This window comes from Bombina bombina, chromosome 4 (assembly GCF_027579735.1).
Source record: "Bombina bombina isolate aBomBom1 chromosome 4, aBomBom1.pri, whole genome shotgun sequence".
NCBI classification, from domain to species: Eukaryota; Metazoa; Chordata; class Amphibia; order Anura; family Bombinatoridae; genus Bombina; species Bombina bombina.
This window is the reverse complement of record NC_069502.1, coordinates 36,098,156-36,117,737: the sequence shown is the minus strand read 5'-3', so window position 1 is coordinate 36,117,737 and position 19,582 is coordinate 36,098,156. Positions and strand designations below refer to the sequence as shown.

General features: G+C 39.8%; 1 protein-coding gene across 1 annotated transcript in view; it reads right to left on the bottom strand.

Annotated features, from left to right (window-relative positions):
* LOC128656825 (cytosolic carboxypeptidase-like protein 5) overlaps positions 1 to 19,582 on the bottom strand; it is a 602,149-nt gene that overhangs the window by 73,610 nt on the left and 508,957 nt on the right. Inside the window, exon 13 of the mRNA XM_053710990.1 lies at positions 18,428 to 18,474. Within this exon, the coding sequence (XP_053566965.1) occupies positions 18,428 to 18,474 (47 nt within the window). The remainder of the gene's footprint in view (positions 1 to 18,427; positions 18,475 to 19,582) is intronic.

Here is a 19,582-nt window from a genome sequence, read left to right as displayed (position 1 = left end):
GATGCCAAGGAAATGGCAGAAGCCGTCTGACCTTTCCTAGAACTAGAAGTCTTCCTGAAATATAATAATATTTCAAAGCTCTTACCACATCCAAAGAATGTAAGGATATCTCAAAAAAATTCTTAGGATTATGACACAAAGAACGGACACCAATTTCTCTATTAATGTTGTTAGAATTCACAACCTTAGGTAAGAATTTAAATGAAGTCCGCAAAACTACCTTATCCTGATGAAAAATCAGAAAAGGAGATTCACAAGAAAGAGCAGATAATTTAGAAACTCTTCTAGCAGAAGAGATGGCCAAAAGAAACAACACTTTCCAAGAAAGTAGTTTAATGTCCAAAGAATGCATAGGCTCAAAAGGAGGAGCCTATAAAGCCTTCAAAACCAAATTAAGACTCCAAGGAGGAGAGATTGCTTTAATGACAGGCTTGATACGGACCAAAGCCTGTACAAAACAGTAAATATCAGGAAGCTTAGCAATCTTTCTGTGAAATAAAACAGAAAGAGCAGAGATTTGTCCCTTCAAGGAACTTGCAGACAAACTCTTATCCAAACCATCCTGAAGAAACTGTAAAATTCTAGGAATTCTAAAAGAATGCCAAGAGAATTTATGAGAAGAACACCATGAAATATAAGTCTTCCAAACTCAATAATAAATCTTCCTAGAAACAGATTTACAAGCCTGTAACATAGTATTAATCACTGAGTCAGAGAAACCTCTATGACTAAGCACTAGGCGTTCAATTTCCATACCTTCAAATTTAATGATTTGAGCTCCTGATGGAAAAATGGACCTTGAAACAGAAGGTCCGGCCATAATGGAATTGGCCAAGGTTGGCAACTGGACATCCGAACAAGATCCACAAACCAAAACCTGTGAGGCCATGCTGGAGCTACCAGCAACACAAACGACTGTTCCATGATGATTATGGAGATCACTCTTGGAAGAATAACTAGAGGCAGGAAAATATAAACAGGTTGGTAACACCAAGGAACTGACAACGCATCCACTGCTTCCGCCTGAGGATCCCTGGACCTGGACAGGTACCTGGGAAGTTTCTTGTTTAGATGAGATGCCATCAGATCTATTTCTGGAAGACCCCACATATGAACAATCTGAAAAAACACATCTGGATGGAGGGACCACTCCCCCGGATGTAGAGTCTGACCGCTGAGACAATCCGCTTCCCAATTGTCTATACCTGGAATATGAACCGCAGAAATTAGACAGGAGCTAGATTCCGCCCAAGCAAGTATCCAAGATACTTATTTCATAGCTTGGGGACTGTGAGTCCCACCCTGATGATTGACATATGCCACAGTTGTGATATTGTCTGTCTGAAAACAAATGAACGGTTCTCTCTTCAACAGAGGCCAAACCTGAAGAGCCCTGAAAATCGCACAGAGTTCCAAAATATTGATTGGTAATCTTGCCTCTTGAGATTTCCAAACCCCTTGTGCTGTCAGAGATCCCCAGACAGCTCCCCAACCTGAAAGACTTGCATCTGTTGTGATCACAGTCCAGGTTGGACGAACAAAAGAGGCCCCTTGAACTATACGATGGTGATCTAACCACCAAGTCAGAGAGAGTCGAAGATTGGGATTTAAGGATATTAATTGTGATATCTTTGTATAATCTCTGCACCATTGGTTCAGCATACAAAGCAGGAGAGGTCTCATAAGAAAACGAGCAAAGGGAATCGCGCCCGATGCTGCAGTCATGAGACCTAAAACCTCCATGCACATAGCCACTGAAGGGAATGACTGAGACTGAAGGTTCCGACAAGCTGAAACCAATTTTAATCGTCACTTGTCTGTTACAGACAAAGTCATGGACACTGAATCTATCTGGAAACCTAAAAAGGTGACCCTTGTCTGAGGAATCAAAGAACTTTTTGGTAAATTGATCCTCCAACCATGTCTTTGAAGAAACAACACTAGTTGATTTGTGTGAGATTCTGCAGAATGCAGAGACTGAGCTAGTACCAAGATATCGTCCAAATAAGGAAATACCGCAATATCCCGTTCTCTGATTACAGAGAGCAGGGCACTGAGAACCTTCAAAAAGATTCTTGGAGCTGTCGCTAGGCCAAACGGAAGAGCGACAAATTGGTAATGCTTGTCTAGAAAAGAGAATCTCAGAAACTGATAATGGTCTGGATGAATCGGAATATGAAGATAAGCATCCTGTAAGTCTATTGTGGACATATAATGCCCTTGCTGAACAAAAAGCAGAATAGTCCTTATAGTCACCATTTTGAAAATTGGCACTCTTACATAACGATTCAAAATTTTCAGATCCAGAACTGGCCTGAAAGAATTTTATTTCTTTGGGACAATGAATAGATTTGAATAAAACCCCAGACCCTGTTCCTGAAACAACAGAAGTATGACGCACAGCGTAACTGAAAATTTTTTTGGCGCAACATCCGGAAATGACACACTTGCGTCATTGACAACGCAACCTTGTGCAAGGAACTTGGCGTCAACTAAGACGCCACAAATGATGAATTTACGCCATCGGACGTAACTTTGTGCCAAAAAAATTCTCGCCCCAAGAATGACACAATAAATTTCGTCATTTTGCTCCCTCGCGAGCCTAATTTTGCCCGCAAAATTTAAAGAGAAAACAGTCAGTAAAAAAAAGACTATACCCCAGGTAAGAAAAAATATTTTCCTAAATATGCTTTTCCCAAATATGAAACTGACAGTCTGCAAAAAGGAAATATACATAAACCTGACTCATGGCAAATATAAGTACAATACATAAATTTAGAACTTTATGTTAACACATGCCAAACCATAGCTAAGAGTGTCTTAAAGGGACATTATACACTCATTTTTTCTTTGCATAAATGTTTTGTAGATAATCTATTTATATAGCCCATAAAGTTTTTTTTTTTAAAATTAATGTATAGTTTTGCTTATTTTTTAATAACATTGCTCTGATTTTCAGACTCCTAACCAAGCCCCAAAGTTTTATGTGAATACGCTCGACTACCTACTCCAGCTTGCTCCTGTTTGTGTAAAGGGTCTTTTCATATGCAAAAGAAGGGGGAGGGGGGGAGTGTCTTATTTGTCACTTGCAGTGGGCTTTCCAGCTACCTTTTCAACAGAGCCAAACTGACAGCTTCTAAGTAAGTTTTTAAACAGTTTTATACTGGATTTTTATATCAGTATCTGTGCATATTATTCTTTATAGTAGTGTCTATTACATGCAGTTATATGAAAATGAGTGTATACTGTCCCTTTAAGTAATGAAAACATACTTACCAAAAGACACCCATCCACATATAGCAGATAGCCAAACCAGTACTGAAACAGTTATCAGTAGAGGTAATGGAATATGAGAGTATATCGTCGATCTGAATAAGGGAGGTAGGAGATGACTCTCTATGACCGATAACAGAGAACCTATGAAATAGATCTCCTGTGAAGAAAACCATTGCATTCAATAGGTGATACTCCCTTCACAACCCTCTGACATTCGCTGTACTCTGAGAGAAATCGGGCTTCAAAATTCTGAAAAGTGCATATCAACGTAGAATCTAAGCACAAATTTACTTCACCACCTCCATAGGAGGCAAAGTTTGTAAAACTGAATTGTGGGTTTGGTGAGGGGTGTATTTATAGGCATTTTGAGGTTTGGGAAACTTTGCCCCCCCTGGTAGGATTGTATATCCCATACGTCACTAGCTCATGGACTTTTGCCAATTACATGAAATAAATATAAATAGGCTTTCCTTAGATAAGATTCAAGTTTCCTATCTAAAGGATCTTTAAAGGAAGTACTATCTTCCAAAGGAATAGTAGTATGTTTAGCAAGAGTAGAAATAGCCCCATCAAATTTGTGGATCTTTTCCCAAAACTCTAATCTAACTGCTGACAAAGGATACAATTTTTTAAACCTTGAAGAAGGAATAAAATAAGTACCAGACCTATTCCATTCCTTAGAAATCATATCAGAAATAGCATCAGGAACTGGAAAAACCTCTGGAGTAACCACAGAAGGTTTATAAACAGAATTTAAACATTTACTGGTTTTAACATCAAGAGGACTAGTTTCCTCAGTATCCAATGTAATCAACACTTCTTTTAACAAAAAACGTATATACTCCATTTTAAGTAGATTTGTCAGTGTCAACATCTGAGGAAGGATCTTCTGAATTGGATAAATCTTCATCAGAGGAGGATAATTCATTATGTTGTCGGTCATTTGAAATTTCATCAACTTTATGAGAAGTTTTAAAAGATCTTTTACGTTTATTAGAAGGCGGGATGGCAGACAAAGCCTTTTGAATTGAATCAGCAATAAAAACTTAAAATCGGGGGCGGAGCCTACTCTCAAAGCGGCAAGATGTGTCTTAGTGAAGCTCTCTGAGATCAAGAGGACTTTTTATAGATTACTCACAGCAAATTTGCTAAACATCACACTAATTTGACACTTTGGACTTCTATATTGCTTGAGTCTGGATTGCATAGAAGAGCGGATAATTTGACTATGTTTTGACCTATGTTCTTTGAGACAGCTGCGTGTCGAACCTCCCCACAGGCCTAGAAGCCATTTTGCAAGCCATTAGGATTATTTTGTGAGATACTCACACACGCTAAGCTTCGTGGGACGCAGGTCTGGGGCTGCCGCACATTAACCCCCCCCCATTGCCGGGGTCATGGTTTCCTATAGAAATAGGAAGAATTTGCAAAGCATGGAGATGCATATCTTACAACTGTTTGAAGAGCTACTAGCAACTCATCTAACTCGCATAGAGGAGGAAATATGCAGTACAACTCAATGTGCCTATGAGTCGCAATCAGTTATGGTATATAATGCTGAGGTCCGACCGTTATTAGCAGATCAGGAGCCGCACTTACCATACATGCCGACAGAGCCTGAACGCCGGATCGATCTGGCACACGTTTCTGGGGCTGACACCTCTGCGGTGGGCCTGCTGGGGTCCGGATCCATCCCGGAGGCTTTTGCCACAGGTGTGGGCGGGAGAATCTGCAGCGATTCAGTGGATATGAATCTAGATCCCCAACCTGGGGAATCCAGCTACCGAGGGACTGACCTGGCAAAGGGATCACAATGCGACGCTAGTCACCCTTACAGAGAGTGGGGAGGTAGATCTAAGCAGCGCAACTATACTTCTCAGCAGTACCTAGATGAAATGATCGTTCCTGTACCCGCTGCTGAGGCTCACAGTTCTCGGATCCCGCAATCAATCCTGGCTACATTTTTTTCCTCAGACAAGCTGCAACTACATATAGGGGCTTACCAGAAGGGAGAAAGTCCCCTCCCGAAGGAGTTACCTCATATCCTCACCCAGCGGTATCCCAAAGGCCGATTTGCAGCAGAGTTATCGGTGTGGGGCTGCCAGGGGGTCCCTCCCGTACAGTTGAACATGCAGATGAGGCAGGATCCCAAGGGACAGTTCGTTGCCACGCTCCCATACAGCCTTACTGCTTTGATAGAACAGGAGTTGAGCGGAGGGGCTTTTGCTAGAGGCATGGCAGAAGACATCTCAGGCAGGCTTTTTGACCCCGGTGGCTAGGTCTGGTCCGAGCCGCGGCGCACCTAAGCCACAGTCTACAGCTGTCTTCCGCCTATACGGCTTAGGTCCTGCAGCACTCTGGTCACTGGACTCTTAATGGTATAAGAATAGTGACATGATATGGACAGTGGGGATGACTGCAGACTGTTGCGGTACTTCTACACCGTGTAGCAGTGAACTCTCTATGTTTTCCATCAACATGTGTAACTGTTCCATCCTTGAGGCTTTGTCATGATTCCATGGCCATTATTTGATATACCTAAAAGCCGGAAAGTAAGCTCATTTGCAGATAGATGCCGTAGTAGTATTAAACCCAAACCTGTTCACTCCCCTCCCTATTATGCCCTATTACCTAGAACCAAGAGATCATATGTGCTCAATTGTAGGGGATTTAATAATAGTCTCTAGGGCGATTCAAGTTTTATAATGCTCTCTCTTGCTTTGTTTCTTGTTCTGTTTTTTTTTTCCCTTTGTTTCCATGTTTGGTCCAAAAGTGACCGTGTTTTACAGTTAAGCACCTCCATAAATCATTTAATTTAAATGGGTCCATGAGAGGCCTGTTGAAACATTAGAGGTGCGTTTCCATTATATTTAATAGTAAAATGAGGTTCCATTTCACTAGTCTGACAGTAACGTGCAGAATGGATTGGTACTCTGTATGTTGACAACCCTGTATTATGTTTTTTTTGTTTTGTTTTTCTCTTATTTCCTTTCAGGTCTGAATATAATAACTAAACCAATTCAAGATGTACCTAATGTAGTCACCACTGAACTTTTGACTGTTGTTATTTATATGATTAATCTCAATAAAAATTATTAAATAAAAAAAAAAACTTAAAATCACAGGTATATCTTGTACATTAGATGTTGAAGGAACAACAGGCAATGTACTATTACTAATGGAGACATTCTCTGCATGTAAAAGCTTATCATTACAACTATTACAAACCACAGCTGGAGAAATAATCTCAAGTTTACAACAAATGCACTTAGCTTTGGTAGAACTGTTATCAGGCAGCAGGGTTCCAACAGTGGTTTCTGAGACAGGATCAGACTGAGACATCTTGCAAATGTAAGAGAAAAAAACAACATATAAAGCAAAATGATCAATTTTCCGTATATGGCAGTTTCAGGAATGGGAAAAAAATGCAAACAGCATAGCCCTCTGACAGAGAAAAAGTCAAGAGGCATATAGGAATGGGGTTTTAAATAATTAAAATATTTGGCGCCAAGTATGACGCACAACGCAAACAGAATTTTTTTTGGTGCTAACAACATCCGGAAATGACACACACACATCATTGAAGACGCAACCTTGTGAAAGGAACGCAGCGCCGACCAAGACGCCGGAAATGACGAATTTGGCATCATCGAACGTAACTTTGCGCCAAAAAATCTCGCGCCAAGAATGATGCAATGTACTTTGGCATTTTGCGCCCTCGCGAGCCTAATCTTGCCCGTGAAATTTAATGAAAAACAGTCAATTGAAAAAAAGACTAAACCCTAGGTAAGAATTTTTTTTCCTACAAAATGCTTTTCCCAAACATGAAACCGACAGTCTGCAAAAGGAAATATACATAAACCTGACTCATAGCAAATATAAGTACAATACATATATTTAGAACTTTATATTAATACATAAAGTGCCAAACCAAAGCTGAGATTGTCTTAAGTAATGAAAACATACTTACCGAAAGACACCCATCCACATATAGCAGATAGCCAAACCAGTAATGAAACAGTTATCAGTAGAGGTAATGGAATATGAGAGTATATCGTCGATCTGAATAAGGGAGGTAGGAGATGAATCTCTACGACGGATAACAGAGAACCTATGAAATAGATCTCCCGTGACGAAAACCATTGCATTCAATAAGTGATACTCCCTTCATATCCCTCTGACATTCACTGTACTCTGAGAGGAATCGGGCTTCAAAATGCTGAGAAGCGCATATCAACTTAGAATCTAAGCACAAACTTACTTCACCACCTCCATAGGAGGCAAAGTTTGTAAAACTGAATTGTGGGTGTGGTGAGGGGTGTATTTATAGTCATTTTGAGGTTTGGGAAACTTTGCCCCTCTTGGTAGGATTGTATATCCCATACGTCACTAGCTCATGGACTCTTGCCAATTACATGAAAGAAACAATCTCAAAGCTATAAGATAAAATTGAGGATCTGGAAAATAGAAGTAGGAGGAATAACATTACACTCCGAACCATCCCTAAAGTAATTCAGTGCCCAAATTCTCAGGCACCTTTTTCAAAACCTGAGGCTCTTAATTCTTCAGTTGCCTAGGAAGCAACAACCTTTATTCTTTGACAATCATTCTCTTCAATTATTGACAAATCTGGCTCCCCAGATATTGATTAAGAGAAAAGCTTTAGAACCCCTAACCATTTATCTACACTTGAAGGGTGTCTCCTATCGGTGGGGGTACACAAAAACAATACAAAAGGCCTGCTGGAGGTAGATTATTTGGCGCAGAAAAATAATACAACAAGGCTGCTGGCGGTAGATTATATGGCGTACAAAAACAATACAACAGGACTGCTAGCGGTAGATTATATGGCGCACAAAAACAATACAACAGGACTGCTGGAGGTAGTTTATATAGCACACAAAAACAATACAAGAGGACTGCTGGAGGTAGATTACATAGCACACAAAAACAATACAACAGGACTGCTGGAGGTAGATTATATGGCGCACAAAAACAATACAACAGGACTGCTGAAGGTAGATTATATGGCACACAAAAACAATACAACAGTACTGCTGGAGGTAGATTATATGGCACACAAATACAATACAACAGGACTGCTGGAGGTAGATTATATGGCACACAAAAACAATACAACAGGACTGCTGGAGGTAGATTATACGGCACACAAAAACAATACAAAAGGACTGCTGGAGGTAGATTATACGGCACACAAAAACAATACAACAGGACTGCTGGAGGTAGATTATATGGCAAACAAAAACAATACAACAGGACTGCTGGAGGTAGATTATATGGCACACAAAAACAATACAACAGGACTGCTGGAGGTAGATTATATGGCACACAAAAACAATACAACAGGACTGCTGGAGGTAGATTATATGGCACACAAAAACAATACAACAGGACTGCTGGAGGAAGATTATATGGCACACAAAAACAATACAACAGGACTGCTGGAGGTAGATGATATGGCGCACAAAAACAATACAACAGGACTGCTGGAGGTAGATTATATGGCACAAAAAAACAATACATCAGTACTGCTGGAGGTAGATGATATGGCGCACAAAAAACAATACAACAGGAGTGCTGGAGGTAGATTATATGGCGCACAAAAACAATACAACAGGACTGCTGGAGGTAGATTATATGGCGCACAAAAACAATACAACAGGACTGCTGGAGGTAGATTATATGGCACACAAAAACAATACAACAGATTATATGGCACACAAAAACAATACAACAGGACTGCTGGAGGTAGATTATATGACGCACAAAAACAATACAACAGTACTGCTGGAGGTAGATTATACGGCACACAAAAACAATACAACAGGACTGCTGGAGGAAGATTATATGGCACACAAACAATACAACAGGACTGCTGGAGGAAGATTATATGGCACACAAAAACAATACAACAGGACTGCTGGAGGTAGATTATACGGCACACAAAAACAATACAACAGGACTGCTGGAGGAAGATTATATGGCACACAAACAATACAACAGGACTGCTGGAGGAAGATTATATGGCACACAAAAACAATACAACAGGACTGCTGGAGGTAGATTATACGGCACACAAAAACAATACAACAGGACTGCTGGAGGCAGATTATACGGCACACAAAAACAATACAACAGGACTGCTGGAGGAAGATTATATGGCACACAAACAATACAACAGGACTGCTGGAGGTATATTATATGGCACACAAAAACAATACAACAGGACTGCTGGAGGTAGATTATATGGCGCACAAAAACAATACAAAAGGACTGCTGGAGGTAGATTATACGGCACACAAAAACAATACAACAGGACTGCTGGAGGTAGATTATACGGCACACAAAAACAATACAACAGGACTGCTGGAGGTAGATTATATGGCACACAAAAACAATACAACAGGACTGCTGGAGGTAGATTATATGGCACACAACAACAATACAACAGGACTGCTGGAGGTAGATTATACGGCGCACACAAACAATACAACAGGACTGCTGGAGGTAGATTATATGGCACACAAAAACAATACAACAGGACTGCTGGAGGTAGATTATATGGCACACAAAAACAATACAACAGGACTGCTGGAGGTAGATTATATGGCACACAAAAACAATACAACAGGACTGCTGGAGGTAGATTATACGGCACACAAAAACAATACAACAGGACTGCTGAAGGTAGATTATACGGCACACAAAAACAATACAAAAGGACTGCTGGAGGTAGATTATACGGCACACAAAAACAATACAACAGGACTGCTGGAGGTAGATTATATGGCACACAAAAACAATACAACAGGACTGCTGGAGGTAGATTATATGGCACACAACAACAATACAACAGGACTGCTGGAGGTAGATTATACGGCACACAAAAACAATACAACAGGACTGCTGGAGGAAGATTATACGGCACACAAAAACAATACAACAGGACTGCTGGAGGTAGATTATATGACGCACAAAAACAATACAACAGGACTGCTGGAGGAAGATAATATGGCACACAAAAACAATACAACAGGACTGCTGGAGGTAGATTATACGGCACACAAAAACAATACAACAGGACTGCTGGATGTAGATTATATGGCACACAAAAACAATACAACAGGACTGCTGGAGGTAGATTATATGGCACACAACAACAATACAACAGGACTGCTGGAGGTAGATTATACGGCGCACACAAACAATACAACAGGACTGCTGGAGGTAGATTATATGGCACACAAAAACAATACAACAGGACTGCTGGAGGTAGATTATATGGCACACAAAAACAATACAACAGTACTGCTGGAGGTAGATTATATGGCGCACAAAAACAATACAACAGTACTGCTGGAGGTAGATTATATGGCACACAAAAACAATACAACAGGACTGCTGGAGGAAGATTATATGGCACACAAACAATACAACAGGACTGCTGGAGGTAGATTATATGGCACACAAAAACAATACAACAGGACTGCTGGAGGTAGATTATATGGCACACAAAAACAATACATCAGGACTGCTGGAGGTAGATGATATGGCGCACAAAAACAATACAACAGGACTGCTGGAGGTAGATTATATGGCACACAAAAACAATACAACAGGACTGCTGGAGGTAGATTATATGGCACACAAAAACAATACAACAGTACTGCTGGAGGTAGATTATATGGCACACAAAAACAATACAACAGTACTGCTGGAGGTAGATTATATGGCGCACAAAAACAATACAACAGTACTGCTGGAGGTAGATTATATGGCGCACAAAAACAATACAACAGTACTGCTGGAGGTAGATTATACGGCACACAAAAACAATACAACAGTACTGCTGGAGGTAGATTATATGGCGCACAAAAACAATACAACAGTACTGCTGGAGGTAGATTATACGGCACACAAAAACAATACAACAGTACTGCTGGAGGTAGATTATACGGCACACAAAAAACATAATTTATGTAAGAACTTACCTGATAAATTCATTTCTTTCATATTAGCAAGAGTCCATGAGCTAGTGACGTATGGGATATACATTCCTACCAGGAGGGGCAAAGTTTCCCAAACCTTAAAATGCCTATAAATACACCCCTCACCACACCCACAATTCAGTTTAAACGAATAGCCAAGAAGTGGGGTGATAAGAAAAAAGTGCGAAAGCATATAAAATAAGGAATTGGAATAATTGTGCTTTATACAAAAAAATCATAACCACCACAAAAAAGGGCGGGCCTCATGGACTCTTGCTAATATGAAAGAAATGAATTTATCAGGTAGTTCTTACATAAATTATGTTTTCTTTCATGTAATTAGCAAGAGTCCATGAGCTAGTGACGTATGGGATAATGACTACCCAAGATGTGGATCTTTCCACGCAAGAGTCACTAGAGAGGGAGGGATAAAATAAAGACAGCCAATTCCTGCTGAAAATAATCCACACCCAAAATAAAGTGTAATGAAAAACATAAACAGAAGATTCAAACTGAAACCGCTGCCTGAAGTACTTTTCTACCAAAAACTGCTTCAGAAGAAGAAAATACATCAAAATGGTAGAATTTAGTAAAAGTATGCAAAGAGGACCAAGTTGCTGCTTTGCAAATCTGATCAACCGAAGCTTCATTCCTAAACGCCCAGGAAGTAGAAACTGACCTAGTAGAATGAGCTGTAATCCTTTGAGGCGGAGTTTTACCCGACTCGACATAGGCATGATGAATTAAAGATTTCAACCAAGATGCCAAAGAAATGGCAGAAGCTTTCTGGCCTTTTCTAGAACCGGAAAAGATAACAAATAGACTAGAAGTCTTTCGGAAAGACTTAGTAGCTTCAACATAATATTTCAAAGCTCTAACAACATCCAAAGAATGCAACGATTTCTCCTTAGAATTCTTAGGATTAGGACATAATGAAGGAACCACAATTTCTCTACTAATGTTGTTGGAATTCACAACTTTAGGTAAAAATTCAAAAGAAGTTCGCAACACCGCCTTATCCTGATGAAAAATCAGAAAAGGAGACTCACAAGAAAGAGCAGATAATTCAGAGACTCTTCTGGCAGAAGAGATCGCCAAAAGGAACAAAACTTTCCAAGAAAGTAATTTAATGTCCAATGAATGCATAGGTTCAAACGGAGGAGCTTGAAGAGCCCCCAGAACCAAATTCAAACTCCAAGGAGGAGAAATTGACTTAATGACAGGTTTTATACGAACCAAAGCTTGTACAAAACAATGAATATCAGGAAGATTAGCAATCTTTCTGTGAAAAAGAACAGAAAGAGCAGAGATTTGTCCTTTCAAAGAACTTGCGGATAAACCTTTATCTAAACCATCCTGAAGAAACTGTAAAATTCTCGGAATTCTAAAAGAATGCCAAGAAAAATGATGAGAAAGACACCAAGAAATATTAGTCTTCCAGACTCTATAATATATCTCTCTGGATACAGATTTACGAGCCTGTAACATAGTATTAATCACAGAGTCAGAGAAACCTCTTTGACCAAGAATCAAGCGTTCAATCTCCATACCTTTAAATTTAAGGATTTGAGATCCTGATGGAAAAAAGGACCTTGCGACAGAAGGTCTGATCTTAGCGGAAGAGTCCACGGATGGCAAGAGGCCATCCGGACAAGATCCGCATACCAAAACCTGTGAGGCCATGCCGGAGCTATCAGCAGAACAAACGAGCATTCCTTCAGAATCTTGGAGATTACTCTTGGAAGAGGAACTAGAGGCGGAAAGATATAGGCAGGATGATACTTCCAAGGAAGTGATAATGCATCCACTGCTTCTGCCTGAGGATCCCGGGATCTGGACAGATCCCTGGGAAGTTTCTTGTTTAGATGAGACGCCATCAGATCTATTTCTGGAAGCTCCCACATTTGAACAATCTGAAGAAATACCTCTGAGTGAAGAGACCATTCGCCCGGATGCAACGTTTGGCGACTGAGATAATCCGCTTCTCAATTGTCTATACCTGGGATATGAACCGCAGAGATTAGACAGGAGCTGGATTCCGCCCAAACCAGAATTCGAGATACTTCTTTCATAGCCAGAGGACTGTGAGTCCCTCCTTGATGATTGATGTATGCCACAGTTGTGACATTGTCTGTCTGAAAACAAATGAACGATTCTCTCTTCAGAAGAGGCCAAGACTGAAGAGCTCTGAAAATTGCACGGAGTTCCAAAATATTGATCGGTAATCTCACCTCCTGAGATTCCCAAACTCCTTGTGCCGTCAGAGATCCCCACACAGCTCCCCAACCTGTGAGACTTGCATCTGTTGAAATTACAGTCCAGGTCGGAAGCACAAAAGAAGCCCCCTGAATTAAACGATGGTGATCTGTCCACCACGTTAGAGAGTGTTGAACAATCGGTTTTAAAGATATTAATTGAGATATCTTTGTGTAATCCCTGCACCATTGATTCAGCATACAAAGCTGAAGAGGTCGCATGTGAAAATGAGCAAAGGGGATCGCGTCCGATGCAGCAGTCATAAGACCTAGAATTTCCATGCATAAGGCTACCGAAGGGAATGATTGTGACTGAAGGTTTCGACAAGCTGAAATCAATTTTAGACGTCTCTTGTCTGTCAAAGACAGAGTCATGGACACTGAATCTATCTGGAAACCCAGAAAGGTTACCCTTGTCTGAGGAATCAATGAACTTTTTAGTGAATTGATCCTCCAACCATGATCTTGAAGAAACAACACAAGTCGATTCGTATGAGATTCTGCTAAATGTAAAGACTGAGCAAGTACCAAGATATCGTCCAAATAAGGAAAAACCACAATACCCTGTTCTCTGATTACAGACAGAAGGGCACCGAGAACCTTTGTAAAAATTCTTGGAGCTGTAGCTAGGCCAAACGGCAGAGCCACAAACTGGTAATGCTTGTCCAGAAAAGAGAATCTCAGGAACTGATAATGATCTGGATGAATCGGAATATGCAGATATGCATCCTGTAAATCTATTGTGGACATATAATGCCCTTGCTGAACAAAAGGCAAGATAGTCCTTACAGTTACCATTTTGAACGTTGGTATCCTTACATAACGATTCAATATTTTTAGATCCAGAACTGGTCTGAAGGAATTCTCCTTCTTTGGTACAATGAAGAGATTTGAATAAAACCCCATCCCCTGTTCCAGAACTGGAACTGGCATAATTACTCCAGCCAACTCTAGATCTGAAACACAATTCAGAAATGCTTGAGCTTTCACTGGATTTACTGGGACACGGGAAAGAAAAAATCTCTTTGCAGGAGGTCTCATCTTGAAACCAATTCTGTACCCTTCTGAAACAATGTTCTGAATCCAAAGATTGTGAACAGAATTGATCCAAATTTCTTTGAAAAAACGTAACCTGCCCCCTACCAGCTGAGCTGGAATGAGGGCCGCACCTTCATGTGGACTTAGAAACTGGCTTTGCTTTTCTAGAAGGCTTGGATTTATTCCAGACTGGAGATGGTTTCCAAACTGAAACTGCTCCTGAGGATGAAGGATCAGGCTTTTGTTCTTTGTTGAAACGAAAGGAACGAAAACGATTATTAGCCCTGTTTTTACCCTTAGATTTTTTATCCTGTGGTAAAAAAGTTCCTTTCCCACCAGTAACAGTTGAGATAATAGAATCCAACTGAGAACCAAATAATTTGTTACCCTGGAAAGAAATGGAAAGTAGAGTCGATTTAGAAGCCATATCAGCATTCCAAGTTTTAAGCCATAAAGCTCTTCTAGCTAAAATAGCTAGAGACATAAACCTGACATCAACTCTGATAATATCAAAAATGGCATCACAGATAAAATTATTAGCATGTTGAAGAAGAATAATAATATTATGAGAATCATGATCTGTTACTTGTTGCGCTAAAGTTTCCAACCAAAAAGTTGAAGCTGCAGCAACATCAGCCAATGATATAGCAGGTCTAAGAAGATTACCTGAACACAGATAAGCTTTTCTTAGAAAGGATTCAATTTTCCTATCTAAAGGATCCTTAAACGAAGTACCATCTGACGTAGGAATAGTAGTACGTTTAGCAAGGGTAGAAATAGCCCCATCAACTCTAGGGATTTTGTCCCAAAATTCTAATCTGTCAGACGGCACAGGATATAATTGCTTAAAACGTTTAGAAGGAGTAAAAGAATTACCCAATTTATCCGATTCTCTAAAAATTACTTCAGAAAGTATCAAGAGGACCACAATCCTCAATTTCTAAAGCAATTAGTACTTTTTTAAGTAAAGAACGAATAAATTCCATTTTAAATAAATATGAAGATTTATCAGCATCAATCTCTGAGACAGAATCCTCTTTACTAGAAGGAGGAATAACAGACATAGCCTTCTTGATGGATTCAGAAACAAAATCTCTTATGTTATCAGGAACATTCTGAACATTAGATGTTGATGGAACTGCAACAGGTAATGGTACATTACTAAAGGAAATATTATCTGCATTAACAAGTTTGTCATGACAATTAATACAAACAACAGCTGGAGGAATAGCTACCAAAAGTTTACAGCAGATACACTTAGCTTTGGTAGTTCCAGCACCAGACAGCGATTTTCCTGAAGTATCTTCTGACTCAGATGCAACGTGAGACATCTTGCAATATGTAAGAGAAAAAACAACATATAAAGCAAAATTGATCAAATTCCTTAAATGACAGTTTCAGGAATGGGAAAAAATGCCAATGAACAAGCTTCTAGCAACCAGAAGCAAAGAAAAAATGAGACTTAAATAATGTGGAGACAAAAGCGACGCCCATATTTTTTAGCGCCAAATAAGACGCCCACATTATTTGGCGCCTAAATGCTTTTTGGCGCCAAAAATGACGCCACATTCGGAACGCCGACATCTTTGGCGCAAAAGAACGTCAAAAATGACGCAACTTCCGGTGACACGTATGACGCCGGAAACGGAAAAGATTTTTTGCGCCAAAAAAGTCCGCGCCAAGAATGACGCAATAAAATGAAGCATTTTCAGCCCCCGCGAGCCTAACAGCCCACAGGGAAAAAAAGTCAAATTTTTAAGGTAAGAAAAATAATTGATTCAAGTGCATTATCCCAAATATGAAACTGACTGTCTGAAAATAAGGAATGTTGAACATCCTGAGTCAAGGCAAATAAATGTTTGAATACATATATTTAGAACTTTATAAACAAAGTGCCCAACCATAGCTTAGAGTGTCACAGAAAATAAGACTTACTTACCCCAGGACACTCATCTACATGTTTGTAGAAAGCCAAACCAGTACTGAAACGAAAATCAGCAGAGGTAATGGTATATAAATAAGAGTATATCGTCGATCTGAAAAGGGAGGTAAGAGATGAATCTCTACGACCGATAACAGAGAACCTATGAAATAGACCCCGTAGAAGGAGATCACTGCATTCAAAATAGGCAATACTCTCCTCACATCCCTCTGACATTCACTGCACGTTGAGAGGAAAACCGGGCTCCAACCTGCTGCGGAGCGCATATCAACGTAGAATCTAGCACAAACTTACTTCACCACCTCCATAGGAGGCAAAGTTTGTAAAACTGAATTGTGGGTGTGGTGAGGGGTGTATTTATAGGCATTTTAAGGTTTGGGAAACTTTGCCCCTCCTGGTAGGAATGTATATCCCATACGTCACTAGCTCATGGACTCTTGCTAATTACATGAAAGAAACAATACAACAGGACTGCTGGAGGAAGATTATATGGCACACAAAAACAATACAACAGGACTGCTGGAGGTAGATTATATGGCACACAAAAACAATACAACAGGACTGCTGGAGGTAGATTATATGGCACACAAAAACAATTCAACAGGGCTGCTGGAGGTAGATTATACGGCACACAAAAACAATACAACAGGACTGCTGGAGGTAGATTATACGGCGCACACAAAAACAATACAACAGGACTGCTGGAGGAAGATTATATAGCACACAAAAACAATACAACAGGACTGCTGGAGGAAGATTATATAGCGCACAAAAACAATACAACAGTACTGCTGGAGGTAGATTATATGGCACACAACAACAATACAACAGGACTGCTGGAGGTAGATTATATGGCACACAAAAACAATACAACAGGACTGCTGGAGGAAGATTATATGGCACACAAAAACAATACAACAGGACTGCTGGAGGAAGATTATACGGCACACAAAAACAATACAACAGTACTGCTGGAGGTAGATGATATGGCGCACAAAAACAATACAACAGGACTGCTGGAGGAAGATTATATGGCACACAAAAACAATACAACAGGACTGCTGGAGAAAGATTATATGGCACACAAAAACAATACAACAGGACTGCTGGAGGAAGATTATATGGCGCACACAAACAATACAACAGGACTGCTGGAGGTAGATTATATGGCGCACACAAACAATACAACAGTACTGCTGGAGGTAGATTATATGGCACACAAAAACAATACAACAGGGCTGCTGGAGGAAGATTATATGGCACACAAAAACAATACAACAGGACTGCTGGAGGAAGATTATATGGCACACAAAAACAATACAACAGGACTGCTGGAGAAAGATTATATGGCACACAAAAACAATACAACAGGACTGCTGGAGGAAGATTATATGGCGCACACAAACAATACAACAGGACTGCTGGAGGTAGATTATATGGCGCACACAAACAATACAACAGGACTGCTGGAGGAAGATTATATGGCACACAAAAACAATACAACAGTACTGCTGGAGGTAGATTATACGGCACACAAAACAATACAACAGGACTGCTGGAGGTAGATTATATGGCACACACAAACAATACAACAGAACTGCTGGAAGAAGATTATATGGCACACAACAACAATACAACAGTACTGTTGGAGGTAGATTATATGGCGCACAAAAACAATACAACAGTACTGCTGGAGGTAGATTATACGGCACACAAAAACAATACAACAGGACTGCTGGAGGTAGATTATATGGCACACAAAAACAATACAACAGGACTGCTGGAGGTAGATTATACGGCGCGCACAAACAATACAACAGTACTGCTGGAGGTAGATTATATGGCGCACACAAACAATACAACAGTATAGCTGCTGGAGGTAGACAACAAGAGCACTGTGCACTTACCTGGAGTACTCCATGTCTTTATGGGTGTTTCCTCTTTTATGGAAATTCTAGAAATAAACAAAAAAAAAAAAGGAATGTATAAAGGTTATCATGTAGGATGAGTTCTTGCCTCTGTAGTCAGATTGATATTTAACCCACTGGCTGCCTAAGAACTGTACATTTTTAATTGTCAATGTGTTTTGTCGCTCTGGTAAAGAATATTGTACAATCGCATGTATAGCGGCATTCGGATGCAAAAACAAAACACTAATTTACTAGAGCATCTTAATTGTGCACTTATTTCCCTTTGTTAAACCCAACAGAGGACAACAAACACATGTAACCACCAATCAGCAGTCACATCCTGTTCAGGAGCTCAATGTGCTCTGTCTCACTTGCAAGACTTTAGCTGCATATTTAAAGGGACAGTCTAGTCAAAATTAAATATCATAATTCAGAAAGGGCATGCAATTTTAAGGAACTTTCCAAATCACTTCTATCATCAAATTTGTTTTGTTCTCTTGGTATTCTTAGTTAAAAACTAAACCTAGTTATTCTCATATGCTAATTTCTAAGCCCTTGAAGGCTGCCGCTTATCTTAATGAATTTAACAGGTTTTCACAGCTAGAGGGTGTTTATGTGTGCCATATAGTTAACATTGTGCTCACGCCAGTGGAGTAACTTATCAGAGGGCACTGAAATAAGGGGTCAGTCTGCAGAGGCTTAGATACAAGGTAATTACAGAGGTAAAAAGTATATTATTATAACCGAGTTGGTTGTGCAAAATTGGGTAATGGGTAATAAAGTGATTGTCTTTTTAAACAATAACAATTCGGGAGTAGACTGTCCCTTTAACACCAGTGAGTAGGGTTAAGCACATAGTTAACCATGCACACATTTTTGCAGTAGAATGTCACTTTAAACTGATCATATTTTACATAAGTAGAACTTATCTTACAATAATTCATATATTTATGCTGCTATATCAAACAGACCAAGTAAGATGATAAATTACAAGAAGTTTACAATATTGGCCTTAAAGGGACACTGTACCCAAATTTTTTCTTTCGTGATTCAGATTGAGCATGAAATTTTAAGCAACTTTCTAATTTACTCCTATTATCAAATTTTCTTCATTCTCTTGGTATCTTTATTTGAAATGCACAAATGTAAGTT